The sequence below is a fragment of the Ricinus communis genome, chromosome 7 (assembly GCF_019578655.1).
Source record: "Ricinus communis isolate WT05 ecotype wild-type chromosome 7, ASM1957865v1, whole genome shotgun sequence".
Lineage (NCBI taxonomy): Eukaryota > Viridiplantae > Streptophyta > Magnoliopsida > Malpighiales > Euphorbiaceae > Ricinus > Ricinus communis.
Window position 1 is genome coordinate 3,296,390 of NC_063262.1, and position 21,541 is coordinate 3,317,930.

The 21,541-nt window shown below is 37.1% G+C and overlaps 3 protein-coding genes and 1 pseudogene across 4 annotated transcripts; 2 read left to right on the forward strand and 2 right to left on the reverse strand.

Annotated features, from left to right (window-relative positions):
• Positions 1-6,618: 6,618 nt before the first annotated feature.
• LOC8289477 lies at positions 6,619-7,538 on the reverse strand. The gene has a single exon (XM_002523585.2). It carries the CDS (start codon positions 7,468-7,470, stop codon positions 6,619-6,621), a length of 852 nt encoding a protein of 283 aa, XP_002523631.1. The 5' UTR covers positions 7,471-7,538.
• A 517-nt stretch (positions 7,539-8,055) lies between these two features.
• LOC125370593 lies at positions 8,056-9,012 on the forward strand (annotated as a pseudogene).
• Positions 9,013-9,160: 148 nt separating this feature from the next.
• Positions 9,161-11,952, forward strand: LOC8289478 (protein IN CHLOROPLAST ATPASE BIOGENESIS, chloroplastic). The gene is made up of 11 exons (XM_002523586.4): positions 9,161-9,366; positions 9,470-9,553; positions 10,100-10,174; positions 10,267-10,309; positions 10,386-10,443; positions 10,549-10,716; positions 10,787-10,849; positions 10,936-11,030; positions 11,137-11,218; positions 11,292-11,402; positions 11,487-11,952. Exons 1-11 carry the CDS (start codon positions 9,252-9,254, stop codon positions 11,625-11,627), a joined length of 1,035 nt encoding a protein of 344 aa, XP_002523632.1. The 5' UTR covers positions 9,161-9,251; the 3' UTR covers positions 11,628-11,952.
• Positions 11,953-12,412: 460 nt separating this feature from the next.
• LOC8289479 (filament-like plant protein 7) lies at positions 12,413-17,857 on the reverse strand. 2 transcript variants are annotated; one of them, XM_015722018.3, is made up of 6 exons: positions 17,386-17,857; positions 17,159-17,307; positions 16,169-16,313; positions 13,522-16,009; positions 13,324-13,375; positions 12,413-13,096 (listed from the first exon to the last, which is right to left on the reverse strand). In XM_015722018.3, exons 2-6 carry the CDS (start codon positions 17,258-17,260, stop codon positions 12,596-12,598), a joined length of 3,288 nt encoding a protein of 1,095 aa, XP_015577504.1. In that variant the 5' UTR covers positions 17,261-17,307; positions 17,386-17,857; the 3' UTR covers positions 12,413-12,595. The 2 variants fall into 2 exon arrangements, with proteins under 2 accessions (XP_015577504.1, XP_015577505.1); XM_015722019.3 differs by lacking the exons at positions 17,159-17,307; positions 17,386-17,857 and adding an exon at positions 16,659-17,094.
• Positions 17,858-21,541: the final 3,684 nt, after the last annotated feature.

Below are 21,541 nucleotides of genomic sequence, written 5' to 3' on the forward strand. Positions count from 1 at the left end.
TTTGGTAGAGGTGTTAGATCCCAAGTGTCATTTTTTTCAAGAGCTTGAAGTTCTTCCTTCATAGCCTTACACCAGTTAACATTGGTGTTAGCTTCATAGAAGGAAGAAGGCTCAGTGTGAGTGGTGAGCTTACTTAAATGGGTCCTATATGAACTAGTCACAGAATGATAGCTAATGAATCATTGAATGAGATACGATACCTGATGGGACACATAGTCCCTTAGTTTGATGGAGGGGCGAGTAGGCCGAGATGATCGTCTCGGGGCAAGATCTTCAATTTGGTCAACTCGTGACTCATTGTCTCCCCCTGAAGAGGTTGCCTCAGGAATGGTACTAGCTCCCCCTGAAGGAGAGACGTCCGAACGGCCGGAGGGGCTCCTCGCCGATCAAGGTGAAGTCCGACTGCCGGAAAGAGAATCGTTATCGGAAAATAACATAGTAGGACTGACATTGGGAGATCCCTTGGTGTAGTAGGGGGTACATTCGTCAAATGACACATCCCGAGAGATATAGGTTTTATGGGCAGAAGGGTCATAGCATTTATACCCCTTCTTTTCAGAAGAGTACCCTAGGAATACAGTTTTTACAGAACTGGGGGCAAGTTTATGAGAGCGTCTAATATGGACAAAGGCTATACACCCAAAAACTCGAATGTAGCCTAAGTCTATTTTTCTCCTTTTTAGAATTTCCAAGGGGCTGAGATTTTTGAGCTTGGGACTAGGTAGGCGATTAATGAGGTAAGCAGCAGTCAAGAGGGCATCCGACCAGAATTTATGGGGAACATTATTTTGAAAAAGAAGTGATCTGGTAACTTCAGGAAGATGACGATTTTTTCTTTCGGAAACACCATTTTGTTCAGTAGTGTAAATGCATGTGGTTTGGTGTAAAATTCTTTGGTTGGAGAAAAAATCAGAGAAATTTCTATTTACATATTCAGTGCCATTATCTGAGCGAAAAATTTTAATTTTGGCGTTGTATTGAGTTTGAATGAAAAGAAAAATTGCAAAAGCAAGAAAAAAACTTCATTTTTTCCTTTTAATAAGTATACCCAGGTGGTGCGAGAATGGTCATCAATAAAAGTGACAAAATAGCAAAAGCGATTATAAGAAGTAACAGGGGCCGGTCCCCAAACATCGGAATAAATTAAATCAAACATGTGATCAGATGTAGTAGAGGAAATGGGGAAAGGTAATCGAGTATGCTTGGCAAATTTGCAAATGTCACAACAGCTAGTATTGATTTTGAGGGAGAAAAGTTAATTTAAGACATGATCTGATGGATGCCCAAACCGCTGGTGAAGCAAAAAGTCGTGATTGACAGGATTGGATGAGACTAGACACTGATTGGGAGAATTTATGAGGTAGTAGAGGCCATTTTCGAAGCGCCTTTCACCAATCATCTTCCCTGTGATTCGATCCTGAAATAAGACTGAGGCTGGTGAGAAAATAACATTGCAATTTAAATCCCTGATGATCTTACCTGTAACACCTAGAATTTTTTTTTTTATATATTAATAATGAGTTTTTATTTAAGTTAATTTTAGCTTTATTTTTATTGGGTTTAATTTGAAATGATTATATTTTGGCTATTCAAAATTTCCCCAAGAGCATATGTATATAAGTAAAATTATATATCGGAAAATTTTGGAAGAAATTATAAAGGATGCTTTTATAAAAGAATTTTGGGAAAATTGGTATTATAATTGATTAGTAGTATTAAATTTTAAGTTGGAAATTGATTATTTAATTTAATTGTGTGTAGGATTTAATTGGAAATTTAGTTTGGAATAAGGATTGAAATTATAATTTTATTTTTGTGAGGGTTTAATGGAAATTTGTGAGCTTGGTATTTTTGTAAATAAATATGTTGGTCAGGGGTATTTTTGTAATTGTGTATTTTCAGTAATTCTAATTTGGCCCAAATTAAATAGTTAAGGGCTTAATTGAAAGGCTAAAAAGAAGTTTGGGGGTCAAATTGGAATTCTGCAGGATGGAATTGTAAGTAATTAAGAAAGTTGAGGGACCAAGTTGTAATAGGAAAAGGTTCGGGGGCCTAATGTCGATATTGAAAGGAATGGAAGTCGGGGAAGGAAGAGAGGAAGAGAGAGAGAGAGTCAAGAAGAAGGAGGAGTTGCGGTGCGGCTGCCTGGCTTGGGGGGGTGGCATGGCAAGGCACCAATGGCGACGCAGCAGCTCATGCGAGGAGGAAGATGCTTCCGGCTTCGGATCCGGTGCCGATCGACCTCCTACCTCGGCTTTGTTTTGGCGGTGTCGACAGTGGTGGCCGAATCGAGATTCACGGTGGAGAGAGGAAATGGTGGCAGTCGGCGTTTTGGCTTTTCCGCGAGATCCGTGGAGGAGGATGATCGGAGGATGATCCCGACTCTCCTCGCTTCAAGCTTCGCGATGGCACTGGTTTCGTGGCGATCGGGCTTCGTTTGCAAATCGACGGTCGAGATCGTCCGCAAATCTCTCCCGGATGATCGAGTGTCGGATCGGAAGATCTAAGGTGGATCGCCATCGCTACGTCAGGAGTCCGATGGTGTGTTCGGATCGTCGATCGGACTCCTAGTCGACCGAGCGACCGAGCGCCCTTGTAATTTTCTTTGGCCCGTTAATTTTAGAAATTCTTGGTTTAATTGTGTCTATTGGATTATATTGAGTATTTGATGATTTTGTGAGTCAAAATTATTGTCACGCTCGCCTCAGATTTTGTGTTGTGTGGCGAGTCGGAAATAGTGAAGTTCGGGGACCCGACTCCCGTTGTTTTAATTGTTGGTTATTTGGAGTGTTCTTCCGGCAGTCCCGGACCCGTCTTTACGGGGGGGTAATGTTCGTGTTGTAGGGAGGTTCTCACGGATTTTCGGTAGAATTCTCCCGAGTCGAGATTCTTAGACAAATACCCTGGTGAGTCTAGACCTAGGATTAATGATGGATTGTTTCATCGTTTTGATAAATTGTTTTCCGTGACTAGATTATCGATTGCTCGGCCTCCTACCGAGGCACCGGAGCGAGCTAGGGGTCGCCAAACCCTGTGAGTTAAAGTCATATATCGCTTACGCACGTGTCATGCATAAAATTTGATTCTACACTCGTGAATATTTATTTGCAATTTCAATTTTTCATTCAATTATTATTATTATCATTTGCATGATGCTTTTAATTACTATTTAAATATGTTTTTCCTTTATTTACCAATTTTAATATTGCATGATGACTCAGGATGGGACGGCAGTAGAACATAGGAGTTAGATGAGTGTCCAATATAATATGAGAGAGATAGGAAAAGGGTAAAGAGGTAAAAATTTTGAGAAAGAAAGATTAGGACCTGCCCTGGTCGAGCATCGCTCTCTGGGCTTAGTAGAGTGTGGTTGCCGGAGTAAAGATCCCTGGTCGAGCATTGCTCTCGGGGCGCCGGCTTATTTGGATATTTAAGTGACCAGACTGGAGGTAAGGTCCTTGGTCGAGCATTGCTCTCGGGGCGCCAGTCTTATTGGATTAAGAGAGCCGAATGGCTACTAGATTTCTTATTTGGATACTTAAGTGACTAGACTGGAGGTAAGGTCCCCGGTCGAGCATTGCTCCTGCCGGCCTTATTGGATAAGAGAGCCAAAAGGCTAAGGCCGAGAGTTAAGTGACCGGACTGGAGGTAAGGTCCCCGGTCGAGCTTTGCTCTCGGGGCGCCAAATTCCTGTTGGAATGAGAGGTTTGAGATGATAGAGTTGAGGTTAGTTGAGACATAAGTGTTGAAATAATCGAGATTTTAGAGTTGGGATTAGAGTTCTACCAAGTACTCATCCCGCTTGCATGTGGAATAAATTTTGTTTAAGCATGGCATGACACATATGTTTTAACATGACACGTATGGTTCGCGTGATTTATTAATTATTTTAAAATTAAATGAATGTGACATTGAGATATTTGAAACTGTTTTAGATATATGATTTTAACTCACTCTAGACCCATACTCCATTTATGTTTTTTTCGGATTCGTGATCGCTAGTTCTCCCGCGACTCTTATTCAAAGAATCCGACTCCTTCATCATCGGGTGATGTATTTGATTTGGTATGTAAATTGGTAAATCTTAGATTCTCCGCAGTAGTAATAGTAGATGTATCGATTGTAATTTCGAGCTTCTAGTCTCGCCTAGTTTTTCCGGCATCAAGTATTTATGTAGAATGTGGCTATTAAGATAATTTATGGTTTTAATAATATTAATTTGAGATGAGGTTGTTTAAGTCAGTGAGTGTCAGGCTTACTACGGGTTTCGGTGGCCTTAAGCCTACCCATTCCCTAGTGCCGGTCACGGGCCCACGGGTGGGGTCGTGACATTACCAATAGATAATAAATTGGATTTGAAATCTGGTAGGTGGAGGATATTGTGAACGTCATTATGAAACAATTTTAAGGAGTCAAAACCAGAGATTTTAACTCGCTGTCCATTGACAACAGTTACATGACTGGAATTAGTAGGGACAAAATTTCGCAATTTTGTGGCATCCCATGTCATGTGATCCGTTGCCCCGGAGTCAAGAATCCAATTTAAGGGGTTATTTATGCAATTCATATAATGTTGTGATACCAAACCTGATCCACGGGAAGGTGGAGACTGAATAATTGACCGAGGTTGAGTGATAAGTTGCGAAATTTGGGATTTTTCGGTTGGAGAAGGTTCAGACCAATTGAGGAAGTCGGACCAGGTCGGTTCGCTCCATATGGGTCGGGTTGGTTCACTGCTCATGGGCCGGGCCGAATTAGAGTTGTTGGATCGGGCCAAATTAAGGAAGTCGGATCGGGTCAGAGTATAAGAGTCGGGTCGAGTTAAGTTGTAAGGACCCGACCCGCTATATGCCGACCCGACACTCATTTCCTTACCCGATTCATCCCCTTCATAACCACTAGGGTTATTTGTGTATGACATACCCATGCCGCCAAACTTATTTCTTCCTTCCCGTTTCTCATTTCTTTCTCTGTCATTTCTGTGGATGCTTGGCCGAAGCTGCAGATGGAGGAGCCAACAACGCTCCTAAGTATGCCCCTGCCGTTGGCAGTGGCTGCACCTCTCGGCGTTGGTTGGCCCCCCTCGAGCTCGGGTTGTATCGCGGTTTTGCCAGAGGTAAGCGTGTTCTGTGTTTTCTTGACCACCTATAGTCCTCATTGTTGCCCGTCTCGTTTCCTCGTGTTGGATTATTGCGATGACAGCATCGATGTTAGGCAGGCTATGTGATAATAGAATCTGAGATCGAAGGGCTTCATATGTCGAATCGAGCCCCCCCAAGTAGGTATAAACTAAGTTTTGCTCTTCTCTTCTTCGTGCTTCCTCTTGGTCTGTGGTGGGTGGGAGGTAACTCTGTAGTTCCTCCCACCGAGTCAGGACTTCAGTGGCATAGCTTGTGCTTGTTCGAGTTCCTTGACGAATCTGAGATAGTTCCTGTTTCAAATGGAAAATGTGAGCATAGTTTCGGTCATGCCCATACAGGTTTTTTACCTTGTCCCAAATCACCTGTGATGAGGCCAGTAGCATGCACAGCCTGGCTATCTGAGGCTCTATAGCGTTGGTGAGTAGTGACATGACCTGATGGTCGGTCGTCTGCCACTCTTCTACTGCTTCAATTTCTTCCTTCGATGGCTCATTGGGGTTATTAAGTTGTGGTTTGCATCGGGTTCCTGTGATGAACCCTAATTTTTTTCTGCCACTCAGGCTTATATATACTGCCCTTGACCATTCAAAATAATTCTGGTTGCCTTTTAATGTGATATTGGTTAATTTAATATCACTGTAAGACATGGCTATGAAGAATTTTGAGTGATTGTGGCTGGGTAAATGATGGCAGGGTCAGACCTGCTCTGATACCATGTGAAAAAGATGAGAATGGTTGTTATATTGAACTGTGATGATTTACAGATTAAGATTCTGAGTTCTATTAGAATGAAAATAATCCTTATATATACAATTGATGCTAACGGTCTTATGGCTATGGACTTAGATCCTAAACTCTATGATAACGTTCTTATTCCTTGATCTAACATTAGTAGAAGTGACCTTTCTTCCTTAGTGAAGAAAGGTTGCTCCTAATGTCAGCTTGGAGGCCTGTGATGATAGGATGGTCTGAGGCCATGACCATCGGTGTTTATCTGCTGGTTAATACATTATGTGTTATGATTTTGATCTTCAACAATTTTGCATATGACAGGAAAACTTTGTTGGTCTTCTTTAAACGACAAGGAAGCTTTTTCCTATTTTCATGGTTTGTGGTACTACAGGAAATTGATTGCTTCATTCATAAAACTCTTAGATAGTGAAGTACAGTGATGACCAACCGCATACTTTACATGTGTTTATCTTACAGCAGCCTAGAGGGAAGAATGTATATGGAATGATACTTTATAGGTGTATATGAAATGCTACTTTATAGGGAATTTCTTTAACAGGATTAACCTTGAGAATGAGCAAAGGTATGTACAGAGATAGAAAAGATGGACAGCATAATGAGAATTCTGTTTTTGTTTATATTGAATCTGTTTTATACTTGTCTGTCGTATATTGTGTATATACAATTTGGAAATGATATTTTCTGATACAAATTTGTGGTGGAGTTGTTAATGGAAGTAACTCCACTAGTGATTTAAAATGTTGAGAAGGGAAACTCTGGTTTTCACCAGTCGCCTGTAAACACACTCTAACTCCTCCTCTGTTTCTTGAAGACTTGATTCCAATGCCTCTAGTCCTTTCAGAACATTGTGCACTTGTGCTGAATTGATGTCTTTTCTGGCCTTCAGAACGATTAATTCTGCATCAATCTTCTCTACTTCGTTGGTTTCTACTTTGCCTTCACACGATACACGCCTAGCTTGCAATATGTTCGACACAAACGACCAGCCTGATGGCTTTGATTTCATCTTTGGCTGAGAAATGAATGATAAGATGGAGTCGAAAAATGCAAGACTGATCTCCTCAGCACCTTTTAGCATGTTGATCATGTTTGACAAATCGGAGTTATCAGACGAGACTGATGATCTGCAATCTTTTTCATGTCTTTTCAAATTTCTTAATTTCTTGTAAATCACTTTATTCAATTTTTTTCTAGATTCCATGTATGCATTAACTTCAGTTGTTAAGCCAGTGTCTCCAGCTCTTCTTCTTCGAAGAGATAATTCAAGTTCTTGCACAGATTCTTTCATCTGCGAGAAAAAACCTCTCGTGGAAGCACACATATCCAACAGCCTGAGGGATCCGTCTAATGCCTCCTCCGCACACTGGCTTTGCTTCTCGTGGGAGAGAGTCTGTTGAGTAAGCGGCAATTGAAGCAAATCGTCGATGCAATCGTACAAATCTTTTAGGCCACTCAGTTTGTAACCGATCAATGAAGATTCCGATGTCTTCAACTTGTGCAGTTGCTCCTCAATGCCTGAAATTAGAGGATGAGATCTAGAGGGTAAACTGATTGAACGAAGATGACCAGCTGCCATTTCTTTTTCTTTGCGCACAAAAGCCTTGCACAAGGAAAGAATGTGAATTTTCAAGCTGTCTTGGTTATTGTTGAAGTCATCTCATTTGCACCTCTTATATATAGAAGGCAATAGAACATAAAGAATACCATATTTTTTTACGTACAGTAGCTGTCATGTTCTGAGTTTTCGTAACCGCCCGCCAATTTCTAATCACTGTCATTATAATATTGCTGCATCTCATCAGTGTGTCCCATTATGCATAATCAGTAGACAGAACTGATTTAATCATTTTATTATCGTAATAAATTATGTAAGCAATATTTTAAAAGATTTTGACAGAACTGTTTCCTACTTCATCTGCATGATAAATGCACTAGCATCGTCCCCAGCTATGTTTGCCAGAATCAGCTCATAATTGCTCTATTATTTTCAGGGTTTTGTTTATCAATTGATTACGTAACTCATAAGTGCTGGTTCTTTTTCTTATCAAGTAAACGGGTGCATTTCCCTCGTGCATTTATATCTTATATTTATTCAAATATCTATTATTAATTGGAGGCTATATGATTTTGCATTTATCATGGAAAAATAATAATCGAATGAATGATAACTTGTACAGATTCAAAGTCAATATTATACAATATTTTGGTGATCTCTCTTGTCTGGGAGGCATGGAACCCAACTATTGCTCGTGGCAATATTATAATCCAACAGGAATCACTTTGACAGGATTACTCTCTATTGCAGCACGACAATGATGAGACATTGGCGGGACAATCTCAGAAAACTTGGAACATTACAGCTAACAGAAGAAAGGGATTATATTTGTTGTATTAGCCTCCAATTGTCTCCAATGAAAAGCATAATCAATCCGCGGAGGAGGCACTGAATAGATTTTGGGGCTCTTAGATATTTGCAGCACGACAAGGGATTTTTTCTGACAGATGATGGAATGTGTGCAAGGACTTGAATTCAGAAGAAGAAGAGGCGAACAATTTGGCTTGCGCAGAATTGATGCATGCACTGAATGTAGGAAAGCATTGAATAAAGTTATTTATAAATTTCTAAGCAAAAACTTGAAGAGACATGACAAATGTCGCAGAATATCAATCTTTTCATTTCTCTGCCAAAGGCAAAACCAAAGCTTTCTGGCTGGTCTATTGTCTCAAAAATTAGTGCATGTCTACCGAAGAAGATGAAGCTGATGAAGTGGAGAAGATTGAAGCTGAATTGCTTGTCCTGAAGTCAAGAGAAGCACTAATCAGGGGCAAAAAGTTTTGAAAGTATTGCAGGCAATGGAGTTGAGCCTTCAAGAAGCAGAGGAGGAATTAGATTTTGTAAATAGGAGGTTGGTCAAAAACCTGAGCTTCTCTTGTCAAATCATACAATTTGGTGCGTTATTGTGCATATCCTACAGATTTAACTAAATCCAAGCCAACAATAATACACTCTTAAAGTATTGAATCTATTTTACTAAACATTTATACTTTTTATTTCTACAAAAAATTTCTATACATAATTTATAAAATCTTTGTTTGTTTTATTGAGGTTTATATTTGTTTTTTTTTTACGTTTGCTAAAAATTATTGTATCATTTATTAAAATAAAAATAAAAATATAAAAGATTTAATAAAATTAAATAATTAACCTGAGAAATTTAAAAAGTTAAAAATGGATTTTGCCTTTTAAATTCTATTGATTGACAAGTGCAAGACGTTGGGCCTAATCCTTGACCCATTTTATTACGGCAACAGCGTGACCAGTGTCAGTGAGCAGAGTGAGCACCACCGTAAGTGAACATGAAGCTTGGCGGAGGAATAATGAATGGAACTCCACGCGCCACCACTCTGTTTCTCCGATACGGCAGACCAACTCTTCACAGCTTCTCTTCTGCCTCATGTTCTTCATTTCGTGGTGAGAATCATATAACCAATTCAAACTTAATCAGTTTCTTTAATTATTCTTTCACATCGTTTCTTTTTTCTTCTTTTTTAATTCTTGGTGGTGGAATTTGCAGAGCATATAAGTTTTATAAAAGAAATAGCTGCAACTGATCCTCCTAAACATTTGTCTCAGTTGTTGAGATTGCTCAGTGCCAGAGGTAAATATAAAAAAAAAAAAAAAAATAGAAAGAAAAAGAAAACAACACACACTATTGTAGCTCATTAGCTTTTTCTTTAGTCCAAGCAATCATGACATTCAGACCTTTCTTTTATCGAATGTTAATTCTTCTTTGGGGTTTTTGCCTTGTGGGTATTGTTTTGTGGCTTGCAATATTTGGGTTTGATCTCTTAGTTACTATTGATTGTATTTGTATTTAAAAAGCTATATGACAAGAGTGTCATCTTGGTCCGTAAAGTACTTATCTTATTTCTTTTTTCTAAATAATTCCTTCTTTGGTATTTATTTTGAGCTTCCGCTATGCATTGAGTGCTTAACTTAACTACTCAGCGAAGTGAAAGTCTAGTTTGAGATTCATATACTGGTTAATTTTAGTAATACCTCATAGTTTCTGATGAAATATTTGATCACCTGGTTTACAATTGTATATCTCGATTAGGCATTCGTTTTCTTGTTTAATTGTTTTCATTTTCAATAGAATTCTTGCATAATTCTGTTTTGTTTGGCATTTGATGCTTGTGAAAAGGTGAGTCCATTATTTCTCCTGGAGTCAGGCAAGGATTGATCCCTCTTGTCTTTCCATTGGCTAAAAATAGGTCAGGTATGGATGAACTTCTGACAATTTTTGGAATTTGTTATTCCTTGGAAGAAACCAAGTCTTAAGTGGCATATGATTTCATTTTGTCGGTATAGGTGCTGTAATTGCGCTGCTGAGATGGCCAACAGCACCGGCTGGGTAAGAGAGTCTAACTGTGGACATCCATTTGCTATTAAATCTCTTTGGTTTAATTATTTTTTGCTGATTTGTGCAGAATGGAATTGCCGGTAGTGGAGGTTCATAAACATGGAATTTGGCTTCTGTCAAAGACTGTAAGTGGAAGGTGACGCTATTATTATAAACTTGATAGAATTATTATTCAAATTTAAAGGGACATACATAACCCCCTAACATTGTACTTTTGTGTCAAAGTACAGGTAGATCAATTTATCCATAGAATCCTTGTTGAGGAAGATGCCAAAATGTCATTGAAAGGAAATGATGACCAATTTAATGCTGCAGGCAGTGCTGTGGAGAATCTATATAAGAAGGGTGACTTTGCTAAATCTCAGATTGCAGATCTAGATGTGTATCTCTTGAAAAAGGTATAAATGATGAATATTGTACTTTAATTGGCTAAGCAAACAAATTGCTAAGTAAATGGTTTATTTGCAGGTGGGTTTATTTCCTGATATCCTAGAGCGCATAGCAATGCGCCACTTTGAGAAAGGAGACCATGTAAGACTTACCCACCTCTGGTTACTGTAATGCAGCACACATTTGTGAGCTTACTTGGCTGATTTTCCATACACATCCTTTTGAAGGTTTCAGCTTTGGTGACTGGAGAATATTATACAAAGAAGGAGCATTTTCCAGGATTTGCTCGACCTTTTGTATTCAATGCTGAGGTTTTGCTGAAGTTCGTGAGAATTTTCTCGTTTACTTCTCCAAAGTGTGATTCTATGTTTTATAGCAGGCAATTTCTTTGCTGTGGTATTCTTAGAATCATCTGTTGGTTTCTATAGGATTGGGCGTAGGCTAGAAGCCAAAGATGCAGCCAGAGGGGCTCTGAAATCACCATGGTGGACTCTTGGTTGCAGGTACCAGGTATGATTATACGCCTCATGTTATCATGAGGAATTCTTTTGCAGAAGTAAACTTAAGTTCTGTTCCACTTCAGCAAGTTGCCCAAATAGCAGAATGGGAGGATGAGCAAATTGAGTACATTAAAGAAAGAGTGACAGATGAAGGAAGACAGGAAGACGTCAACAAGGGGAAGGATCCTGCTCAGGTTTTTGAAGTTGAATGTATCCATCTATTGCATGTGCCTATATTGGAATTTGATAGTGTTAATCTCCATCTTTCAAATATGCAGATTGCACTGGATGAGGCTGCTTTTCTATTGGACTTAGCTTCTGTCGAAGGGACATGGGATGATTCTGTGGAGAGAATTGCTGCTTGCTATAAGGAGGCTGGACTTCAAGATGTTGCAAGATTTGTACAACATAGAGATTGAGGATCTTCAGTGCTGGCTATAGATCAGCTCAACGATTTGCTTGGCGACAGCTCTTTGAGTTAGTTTTTGCTTCTAGATATACAAGAAACCAAATTTTGGAAAAGATTAAAAGATTCAAATCGTTGTGGCCAGTGCCACACTTCTTAGTTTAATCTGTAGTAACTGCTACCGCTTGCTGTGGCTTAATGGAGCCATGCACGAGGAGTCACATAGGCATTCTGTTCAGGGATCTCCCTTGGTAGATTGAAGAACATATTTTGCAAGACAAATTGTATATTATTGATTTTGAAATTGAATCCATGCATTCGAGCATTCCATTACAATAGATTGTGGCGTATTGATGAGGAATCTAATTTTTTCCACTTGCAAACTAAAGGAGTGAGATACAGAGGTAAGCTGGGTGATTCGGTGTGACCTTGAGCCATTTTTATGTAGAAGAAACTTGTCATAGATTACAATCAGTCGAGCATTCTACAACCACAACTGTTTGTTTTCCTCTCGGAAGCAGTACAATAAGCCTTTACTACATTGTCAAGCTACTCTTTCAGAAGAGCAATACAATCACAAAATAGCTAGGATCTGAAACAATCGCCTTTTTCAAAGTTTCTTGGGCAAGTGTTTGTTTTTTTTTTACCATGATATTTCAACCTTCCCACTTCTCTTCAGGCTTCCTTGCACACTAGAAAGTCACTCTTCAAATTTCAAATTCCTTGAACACTAGAAAATCATGCAGTTCAACTTCGTCCTGTGAACAAAAGTATAGCTGATAGCTATGCACACCATAGTGAAACTCCATTATTTAACTCTTTTACTCTTTTGTTTGGCTATAGTACAAAAACCTTATCTACGCAACATTTATATCTACAGAAGGAATACACGCAACCATGCAAAATTCTCCACCAAAGACAGGCTTTGTTGCATCACATCCGGACCTAAACAAGTCAGAACAAACTCCATAAAGTGATGATCTATTGCGAAGGAAATGGAAGGGTTGGATTCTTGCTGTTAGTGTTCTTCTTTCTCCATAATAGCTTTCTCCACAGGTTCCCACCTCCTCTTTTCTTGCGCGGCACAATAGCCAGAGACCTAATTGCAACATTATCATCTTGGACTTTAGTTTCATTCAAAATGAGTATCTTTTCAAGAGGCTCAACCTTCCCATCGGAAACAAAGCCAACGTTGTCACTCTCTTTCGTCTGAGGGGATCCACCACTCTTTGTCTTAGCATTGTCCTCGGCTAGCATCTGATCTCGAAGAGAGGACCTTTGGTTCATAAGTTTGTTCCTAGGTGCACTCAAAGTCGTGTTTGTGCTGATTGAGTCACCATTTCTATCGGGGGAGGAAGAGATGACCTTGTCAAAAAGGCTTGCTTCACTCGGTGCAGCCAATGCCTTCAACTGCTTCCCTAGATTTAGAATAGTCTCTTGGCACTCTGCCAACTTTTCTGAAGCAGCTGTTATCTCCCAATCCTGAAAAGATTAATCTTAAGGTCAAATATGCTCTTCAAATGTTACATCTTAAAAAAAATACTAATCCGATTTTCTTTAAAGAAAAAGTGCATTGCTTCATAACCTCTCAAATGAATTGTGTCACAAGGCTTTCCTTGATTGAAAACCATTATAAGAACCCCAAAAAGCAACATAACAAGCCAAGAGAATATCATTTGTTTAAACATGATATATTCGCATGAACTTACAGTTCGAAGTTGCTTTGCTTCCTCAAGATCGGGGATTTCTTTCTTTCCTATGCTGAAAACAACATTATCAAATAAGTGAGATTTCTCAACAACGCAAGGTACTGTAACTGCTATTTCCCCTGTATCATCCCAATTACATTGGATGTCCTGAGGGAAGAGCAACCTATTATAAGGGAGATTGAAAAATAATTCTAGTACCTTTCAAGTTGAAGCTGCAATTCAAGACATGTGGCCTCCAATTCCTCGCAGCAGCTAGTTTTATTCTCAAGTTCCACTTCCAGGGAAGAAATCAATTTGCGAGCCTCATCTAACTCTGCTTTGGCTACTGCAAATTGTGTATCGAGATCTTCTCTCATCAACTTCTGATTTTCATTTTGATTTTCACTCATTGCTTTTGACATTTTCAGAGAGTCCAACTCTTTTTGCAAGCTTGCAATAGTTTCCTCAGAATCCTGAAGTTGATTCATTAACGTTTCGCTCTTATCAACAGCTGACTGAAGCCTTCCTTCCAAGTCTTTCTTTGTAGATTCTATGTTAATCAATTCATCTCTTAATTTTTTATTTTCATCTGCATTAGTAGAATGAAATTCATCCCTTTCAGGAAAGTTAAGAAGCCCATTTGAAGCAGAAACCATAGGCAGACATGACAACTGCTCACGAGGAAGGCTCAGCTTATCCACTTGAGAGAATTGACTCATCGTTCCAGCTTCTGCTTCACTTTCACTTCGTGTTTCGTCCCATTCAAAATGCTTCTTAATTGCATCTTTCATGCTAGAAACATCTTGAAGGGAAAAGCAATGGTTCACAATCCAGTCCAAAGCAGCACTTAATTCTTGGGCAAACCTGTTCACATCAGATTTTCCATTCACGAGATCACAACAAGCATGAACAAATTGCTGTACTACAATACCAAGTTCAGAAGTCTTCCACTGGAAAACACGAACCATGTAGCCTGAAGATGTTTCATTCTTGTATGGGAACAAACTCCCATCCTTTCTAGATAAAGCCTCTGAAGTATCATAATTGGGTGAAGTGATCCCTTCAAGATGCTCAATTATCTTCTGTATTGATTTGCCTAGATCTGACTGGAACTGCTGATTGTTAGTATCTGTGAAAAATGCATCATCATCCGTTATTCCACATGATGAGTCTACTGGTGCTGACTCATCTATAGGCTTCCAAGAGATGTATCCAGCAACATGAGGGGAATTTTTTGAGCTCTCTCTTGTATCTGCACACTCTGCCTGCCTCCCATTACTTATGTCTGCCAAAGCTCCTTTAACATCCTCCAGTATTTTATCAGGTTTTCTTTGTGTCATACGAGTTTGCTCCAACACTGCTTTCAAAATATTCTGAAGCCAATCAGGAGCTTTATTAATCAGTACCTCTGTGGACTTGATTTCCTGGTCAGATACCCCAGAACCAATGATCTCTCCACCTGTTACCTGTGATGGATGCCCATTCAAACCTGTTCCAATGGGGTTAACAGGTTCCTTTGCATCATCAGATGTTACATGAGGGCTTCCTGTCTTCTGATCGACTGAGACTATAGCAAGTCTTTCCATTTCTATGAAATCATCCATCAGATTTATATCTGAAGCTCCGACAGTTTTAGCAGAAGGTGACCCCCCTTGTTTCCCATGCTTGAAGTGGTCTAGTTCAGAAATCAAAGCAGAAGCCCACGATTCAGCACAGCTAATCTTATCGTCACTGCCAACGTCAGACATTGAGGTCAGAGATACCTCATGTGGTGGAAGACCACTCCTTGATGGCTCCAAGCATGTCTGGCTTTTTGATAGTTCATCGAAATGGAAATCAACCTGGGATAACTTCGAAGCTGCACGAGCATACATGGATCTTAAAGTTTGAAGTTCATTTGCTTTTCTGTTGAGGGCTTCCTTGAGAGTCTTGTTTTCTTCTTCAATAGCACATAACTGCTCAGTCAGAAAGTTGATCTGTTTGCTGAGAGTGTCTGCAGACCTGTCAACAGCAGAGTCGACCATTAAGCCATTAGGACTAGAACTTGTTCTCCTCCTCCTCATTTCAACAGAATCTCTTCCCAGTATATCAACTTCACTTTTCATCTTCGCCAACGCAGCAGGACCTGGCAAACGCTTGCGAACAAGCAGACGTAGCCTCTGACATTCTGATTCTAACTTCGCAATTTTTTTCACACTCTCTAAGTGTTGCTTACGTGATGCATCAGCTGTTCTACGATTAAATTCTCTCTCTTCATTCCGAATCTCAAGCTCCTTTTCTAAAACTCGTACTTCATATTTCAATGACGCATTATCTTTCTCAATGGACTCTAACCTAGTCATTAGAGCACTAATGTCTGCATCCACCTGAGCCTTTTGTGTAGTCAAATCGTCAATTGTCTTTTCCTTTGCTAAGAGAGCCTTACTGAGATGAGTATTCTCAACACCTATTTTTGCAAGCCTTTTACTGTTATCTGCCAACTTCTCCTCCAAAATCATTTGGGACTTTTCAAATTCCCCTGATGCCTTCACCACAGCATCATGAATCCTACGCTCCTGCTCTTGTCGAACAAAATGCAGCTGTTGCATGCACTCCTTGAGGGCAGCCTCTGTTTGAGTTAATCGTTCTTCTCCAGCAGCTCTCTGCTGTAAGGCTTTATCTAACTCTTGCTTAAGGGACACTGCTTTTGCTTCTGCCTTCTCCAGGCCTAGGTATTCAAAAAACACTAAGGGATGGTTAAATTATTCATTCAAGTACATGATTTTACAGAACGCATACAAATGTTTAATAACAACTTACAAACTGGCATGACAGAGAACCTCCCATGAAGGTACTGGAAAAGGAAAAGAAAGTTCAATAATTTTACCTGCCATGGCTTCCTCTGTCATCTTCATTTGTTTCTTTATAAGGTCATCTTTAGCGTTATTCTCAGACAGGGCTGACGAAAGTTTTTCATTTAAGCTTTTCAGGTCATTCTCCAATTTTACCTTATCAGTCAAAAGTGTGTGAATCTGGAAAAAGAAAATGGTAATGAATTAAATATATAGTATGAACACATTGTGTGTTAAATTCTTCTATAATCTGCATACCACTAAACCTCTCCCAAAAGAAAAAATTGCATCACTTGGAACTAAGACAGCTAAATATTGGGAATTACAAATTAGAAAAATCAGTTTGTGTTAGTTTCTCTTAGTTGAATTATTAACAGCAGATGAACTTCTATGTTAATACACATATTTTTGAACTGATCTTAGTACCACAATAGGGTAAGAGATAGATGTTAGTAAATTACCATGATGAAGATTTTTAAAATTCAAGCATATACAAAAACATAACGTATTTTAGACAAGACTTACAGGCTATAGCCTATGCTAGGAGGCATCTTCTTCATCGGTTGGACAACAGGAAAGCATCTATGATTCATTAGTGATGATGAGGGTTGTCACAATTTTTTAAATCTCCAATCAAAAGAACTCTATCAAGAATAAGATTAAGCCTCACGGAGCCACTACTCAATAGCTGATTCTGAAAAGTCCATCATTTATCTGGGAAAAGAAGCCATTTTGTTGGGTTTTTTCATTCGAATAGAGATTTTCCTTGTCTAATTAAATTCTATCTGACCTACAAAAGACAAGAGTTTTCTATCGAAAAAGGCCTCTCCTACAAACATGCTTTACTTGAAGCATTGAACTTCACTTCACATCTTATGTTGAAACACAGAATCCATATAACAGTATTTTGCATTTTGAAGTTGGAAAAGTCTAATGGATTGCAATATAACATACAACAAAAACAACTACACAAAATACAAAGCCAACTACACCAACATAATCTTCTCATTGCTAAAATTTTTTACCTCATCTTCATTTTCCTTAGGAGACATATTTACTTTATCAGATGAAACAATCATCTTCTCTGTAGATTTCTTTCTCCATAACCATGTACTCTTATGGTCCATTATTTTTCTCACTTACTCCACTTCAGTACTCGAACACATAAAAATATCTGCATCAAACAAAACAAAATAACTAAAAAAGAAGTTGAACAAGCAGTAATACAAGAAACACACGCGCATGCACTCACCTATTAACAGTAGAAACACAATGCCAGCTCTGGTGCTAACTAAAATGAAACCAGATAATGCATTTTCTCAAAGGAAAGAGAAAAAAGATAGAAAGAAATAATTAGAAGATGCTAAAGAGAGATAAAAAAATAATAATGGCTTTTGCTCCGATCCTACCGACTAATTAAAAGACGAGAGAGAGAGAGGCAGAAGTAGAAGAAGAGATTCGATAAAACAACAGCTAAGAGAGAGAAACTGTCAAGTGTGTATATGTGTGTTTGGTAAACGAGAAAAAATAAAAATAAAAAAGGTGAAAAAGTAAGGTACAGTAGAGAAAGGCAGAAAGTGAAGTAAAAACTAGTAAATAGTAAAGGATTTGCGAGGGAGAGGTGTCGGTACTGATCTGACACTGTAATTCTTTTGGGGTTAAAACTTAAAACATAAGCAGTAAATATTGGCGTTTTGCGCGGGGGATTGGTAATTGTTGCTGTCATCAGACGGACCGGAAAAGCGCGAGTCTTTTTCTGTTACTTTTCAGTTCACTACGCTAGTTTCATTTTAGGTAATAATTCCATCTCTGTTTTACACTTTTACTCTTAAGTTAAATTTTACACTTTGCTATTTTCAACTTAAAAATAAATAAATAAATACTACTATTATTATGAAACGTACTGATTAAAAATATTGCACCCAAATTGAAAATTCAGTTCCAGTTTTAGTTTGATTCCAATTCATTGGGAAATCAATCTGATACTAATTTCTCTTAGCCTAATCTAAAATAGCATAATTTAATTAAGTTATTTTAAAAATTTTAAAATGATATTTTACTGGGTGCAACAATTATATCTGATATATTATGAATTAGTTAAACTAAATCTCAATACTAAATTAAAAAAATAGATAAAAGTAAAGGTTTTAATTTATATTTTACTCCATGGTAATAGAGATTGTATCTATTTTTTTGTGCGTAGATTCTATCCAAATATGTATAATTGGAGAATTGAATTTAAGGTATGCAATGTTATTACCAAAAGATTAGTACAATTATGAAACAAGTTCATCTTTTACCTTAATTAGAATTTCTGAGACCATTCAAGAATGGAGATGTTTTTTTTGTTTGTTTGTTTGGGAACATCTTGTTTTGTATTACCAACAAAAAGTATAAGCTCTTAGTATAAACATAAAATATAAGCTCTTTTATGAAGCTTGTCTTAATAGGAGATGTTGAAGTTATTGTAATTAAGTGCTCAATTAATTTATGGTCATAAGCTGAATGCTTTTTTGTTGTTGTCTAGTGTAAAATAACAACAATAGACAAACTCTAGAATAAAGAATTAAATAGGATATGGGAAAGCATTCCAAAGTGAAGATATTTAATTTAAAGATAAAATAAATACAGAAGCAGGTGCTTTATTATGTCATTTTAAATATATAATTTGTGGTAATGGCATAGAGGATAAGAGGCGTACTAAACCATAATCTCAAAAAGTAGGTAATGTCTTCACTCTTGGTATCTCTTTAAACTTGCTTTTAGCTTAATTAAATATAGATTAGTGAAAGTGATGCTTAATGGGTTTTGGTTGATGAGTGGTCCTTTTTTATTATATAATATGGGTTTCCTTTATTTATTCGGTTGTTAAGTTCCACTTATAACCACTAATGTCTTTTCTCTCCCTCTCTTTTTAGCTAGCAATCTTGTCATGCACTTTTTCTTTCTCTCTTTCTTTCTTTGCCAGTGACAGTGCCTCTTCCTCTCTATAATTAATGTATTACTCTTTACTTTAAATAGGGTTCTTTTTCTAGATATGGTTTAAAGAGACCCTCAAAATTAAAAATTAATAGCAGTAAATTTTGTATAATTTAAATTTCTTTTTTTTATTACATGTAATTTAGAATTTTGTAGGAAGAGGAACAAAGATTTCTTCTAATCATAAAATATAACTTATATTGCAAATGAAAAATTTATGGGAGATCACAATGTTAATATATGTAGAATCTGAAGTAAAAAAATCTGAAAAATAGACCATAAATACAAGAAGAAAACATGAAACCCATCAAAAGCCTCACAAAGAAAGAGCAAGATAAACTAAAACTTAAATAAACTGACAAAAAAAAAACTAAAAACCACCCCTCAAGGCTTTTGATTATTAATGGCGAGAGAGAGAGAGAGAGCAGGCATGGGTGGTGTTGGAATAGGAAGAGTGGGATTAACTAAAAAGAAAAATAAAGGAAATTTTAATATTAAAATATTATTATTAGAATATTAGTTTAATAAAAGACATATGTAATGTGTGAAATATAAAAGACATATGGCAGCGATTGAGATGGTACGAGGGAAAAATAAACTACAGAAGATAATGACCTAAATTATAAATCAAGGTTCACAATTTTTGTAGGCCAGAGAATGCCCCCTATTCGCTCTCTAGTGTGTGGCAAGCATATATATGTTAGACAGATCACATAAATTACACATGTACAGTATTTTGGAAGCAATATAAAATTTTAGCTTATCATTCAACTCTTTTTATTAATATTCTTTGTGAGATTTTATTACTGAGAGTTAAATTATATATCTAAATTTATTAATGCTATTAATTTAATAGTTACAGCTCATTTATTTGGCATTAATTATTTGTAATTCCAACACAATTTGATTTTTTATTAATTCAAATTTCATTCAAAATCAGCTATATCAATTTTTATTAAATTTATAAATAAAAATTAAGAAAAGAGAAAAAAAATTTCACAATTCATTTTTTTTTTAATTTTTTACCAATTTTAACAAATTTTAGACAACTTACAGTACTAGAGAACTCTACTCCTCAACGTCTATTCAACAAAAGGTAGATTTACAGTAAATAGATTTCATTTGAAATTAAATAGTAAAAATTTGAAAGGTATTAATGAATTTATATATAAATTTCTAATATTATAATTTATAAATATTAAAGTTGCAGTTGTATTAAAACTTTTAAGGGGATATTTTATCACCCACAAAAATCTTATCAAGTACGATATGATTAAATCTATATATATGTGTATATAAATGCCACAAAAGAAAATTATAAAAAAATTTGTATCAGAAAAGCTCACGGGCAAATATCGTATTTTCTCCTAATATTGACGCCTTTGATTTCCACCCGCAAAAGAAAAAGTTTAACAACAAATCTATAATCTATACATTGATTAATATTTCATCAAGACCAACCAATCTTCTTCAAATTGGTCACATGAATCACGACTACACTTGCAAAATATGCAAGACCCACTGGCAACAATGAAAGAGACAATCATATTATTTAATTTATTTTCTTAATTTAATAGTTAACTTGCATGATTAACTATACCCTCCATCTAAAATGCAATCTAAACGCAAAGTTAATGCAAAGTTCCAAGTGATTTAACCTATTTATCTTCCACCTCTAATCACCATCAACGCGTAGCTCGTAACCTTTACCATTTGCTCAAGAAGTCGCAAATGGAAATTAATTTTGTGGCTGAATTGGATCGTAATTTGACTTTGCACTATAAAGAAAACTGTTTGCGAATGATGTCAGAAGCTATTTACGTCTTACCAAACTCCTCTGCTTTAATGGAAAGTGCTATAAAGAAGGCCCAAGTACTAGAACCCCACTTCCTTATATTGAAATAGCAACCAGACGACACTAGTTGTTGCCCCCTCCACATCAAGGGTTTATGCCTCAGCCCTTTTGATCACTTTCATGTTCACTCCCCGTCGGTTTGATGGTTTCAAGTTGAGCCACACACACACCTACACGAATTATTAATGCATATATCATCATCCATAACATTCAGGGTTTTTTCTTAATGAGACATTGCACCATACCATTTGAGGTCCTTAACAAGATATCATCTAAAACATTTGAGGTAATCAAAGCTATTATTGCTACTTATAATAATTAGAAACTTATAACAATTGGTACTTGAAACTTTCAAGGAATCCTTGCAAATCGTTTACACTTCAAGGGCATGTGCAAAATCATATTAGCTTTGGAATATATTATTATAAAATAAAATTATTTTAGGAGTTAGATCCAATATATTGAATGAATGGCGAAATAAATGAGTTAATTGTTGATTGTGTTCTTAATATTTTTAAACAAAAACTAAAAATACAAGTTGCTTCATATATTTAGAAATAAAAATTTATTTTTA

Bases quoted from the DNA above. Each gene is read 5' to 3' on its own strand.
- LOC8289477 (XM_002523585.2), bottom strand. From the start codon at position 7,470: ATGGCAGCTGGTCATCTTCGTTCAATCAGTTTACCCTCTAGATCTCAT.
- LOC8289478 (XM_002523586.4), top strand. From the start codon at position 9,252: ATGAAGCTTGGCGGAGGAATAATGAATGGAACTCCACGCGCCACCACT. The intron at 10,444-10,548 runs GTAAGTGGAAGG...GTCAAAGTACAG, and splicing joins TTTGGCTTCTGTCAAAGACT to GTAGATCAATTTATCCATAG. The intron at 11,403-11,486 runs GTTTTTGAAGTT...TCAAATATGCAG, and splicing joins AGGGGAAGGATCCTGCTCAG to ATTGCACTGGATGAGGCTGC.
- LOC8289479 (XM_015722018.3), bottom strand. From the start codon at position 17,260: ATGGACCATAAGAGTACATGGTTATGGAGAAAGAAATCTACAGAGAAG. The intron at 16,314-17,158 runs GTAAAAAATTTT...TTCTTTTTCCAG, and splicing joins CTAAGGAAAATGAAGATGAG to ATTCACACACTTTTGACTGA. The intron at 13,376-13,521 runs GTACTAGAATTA...TGTTGTTTTCAG, and splicing joins TTGCAGCTTCAACTTGAAAG to CATAGGAAAGAAAGAAATCC.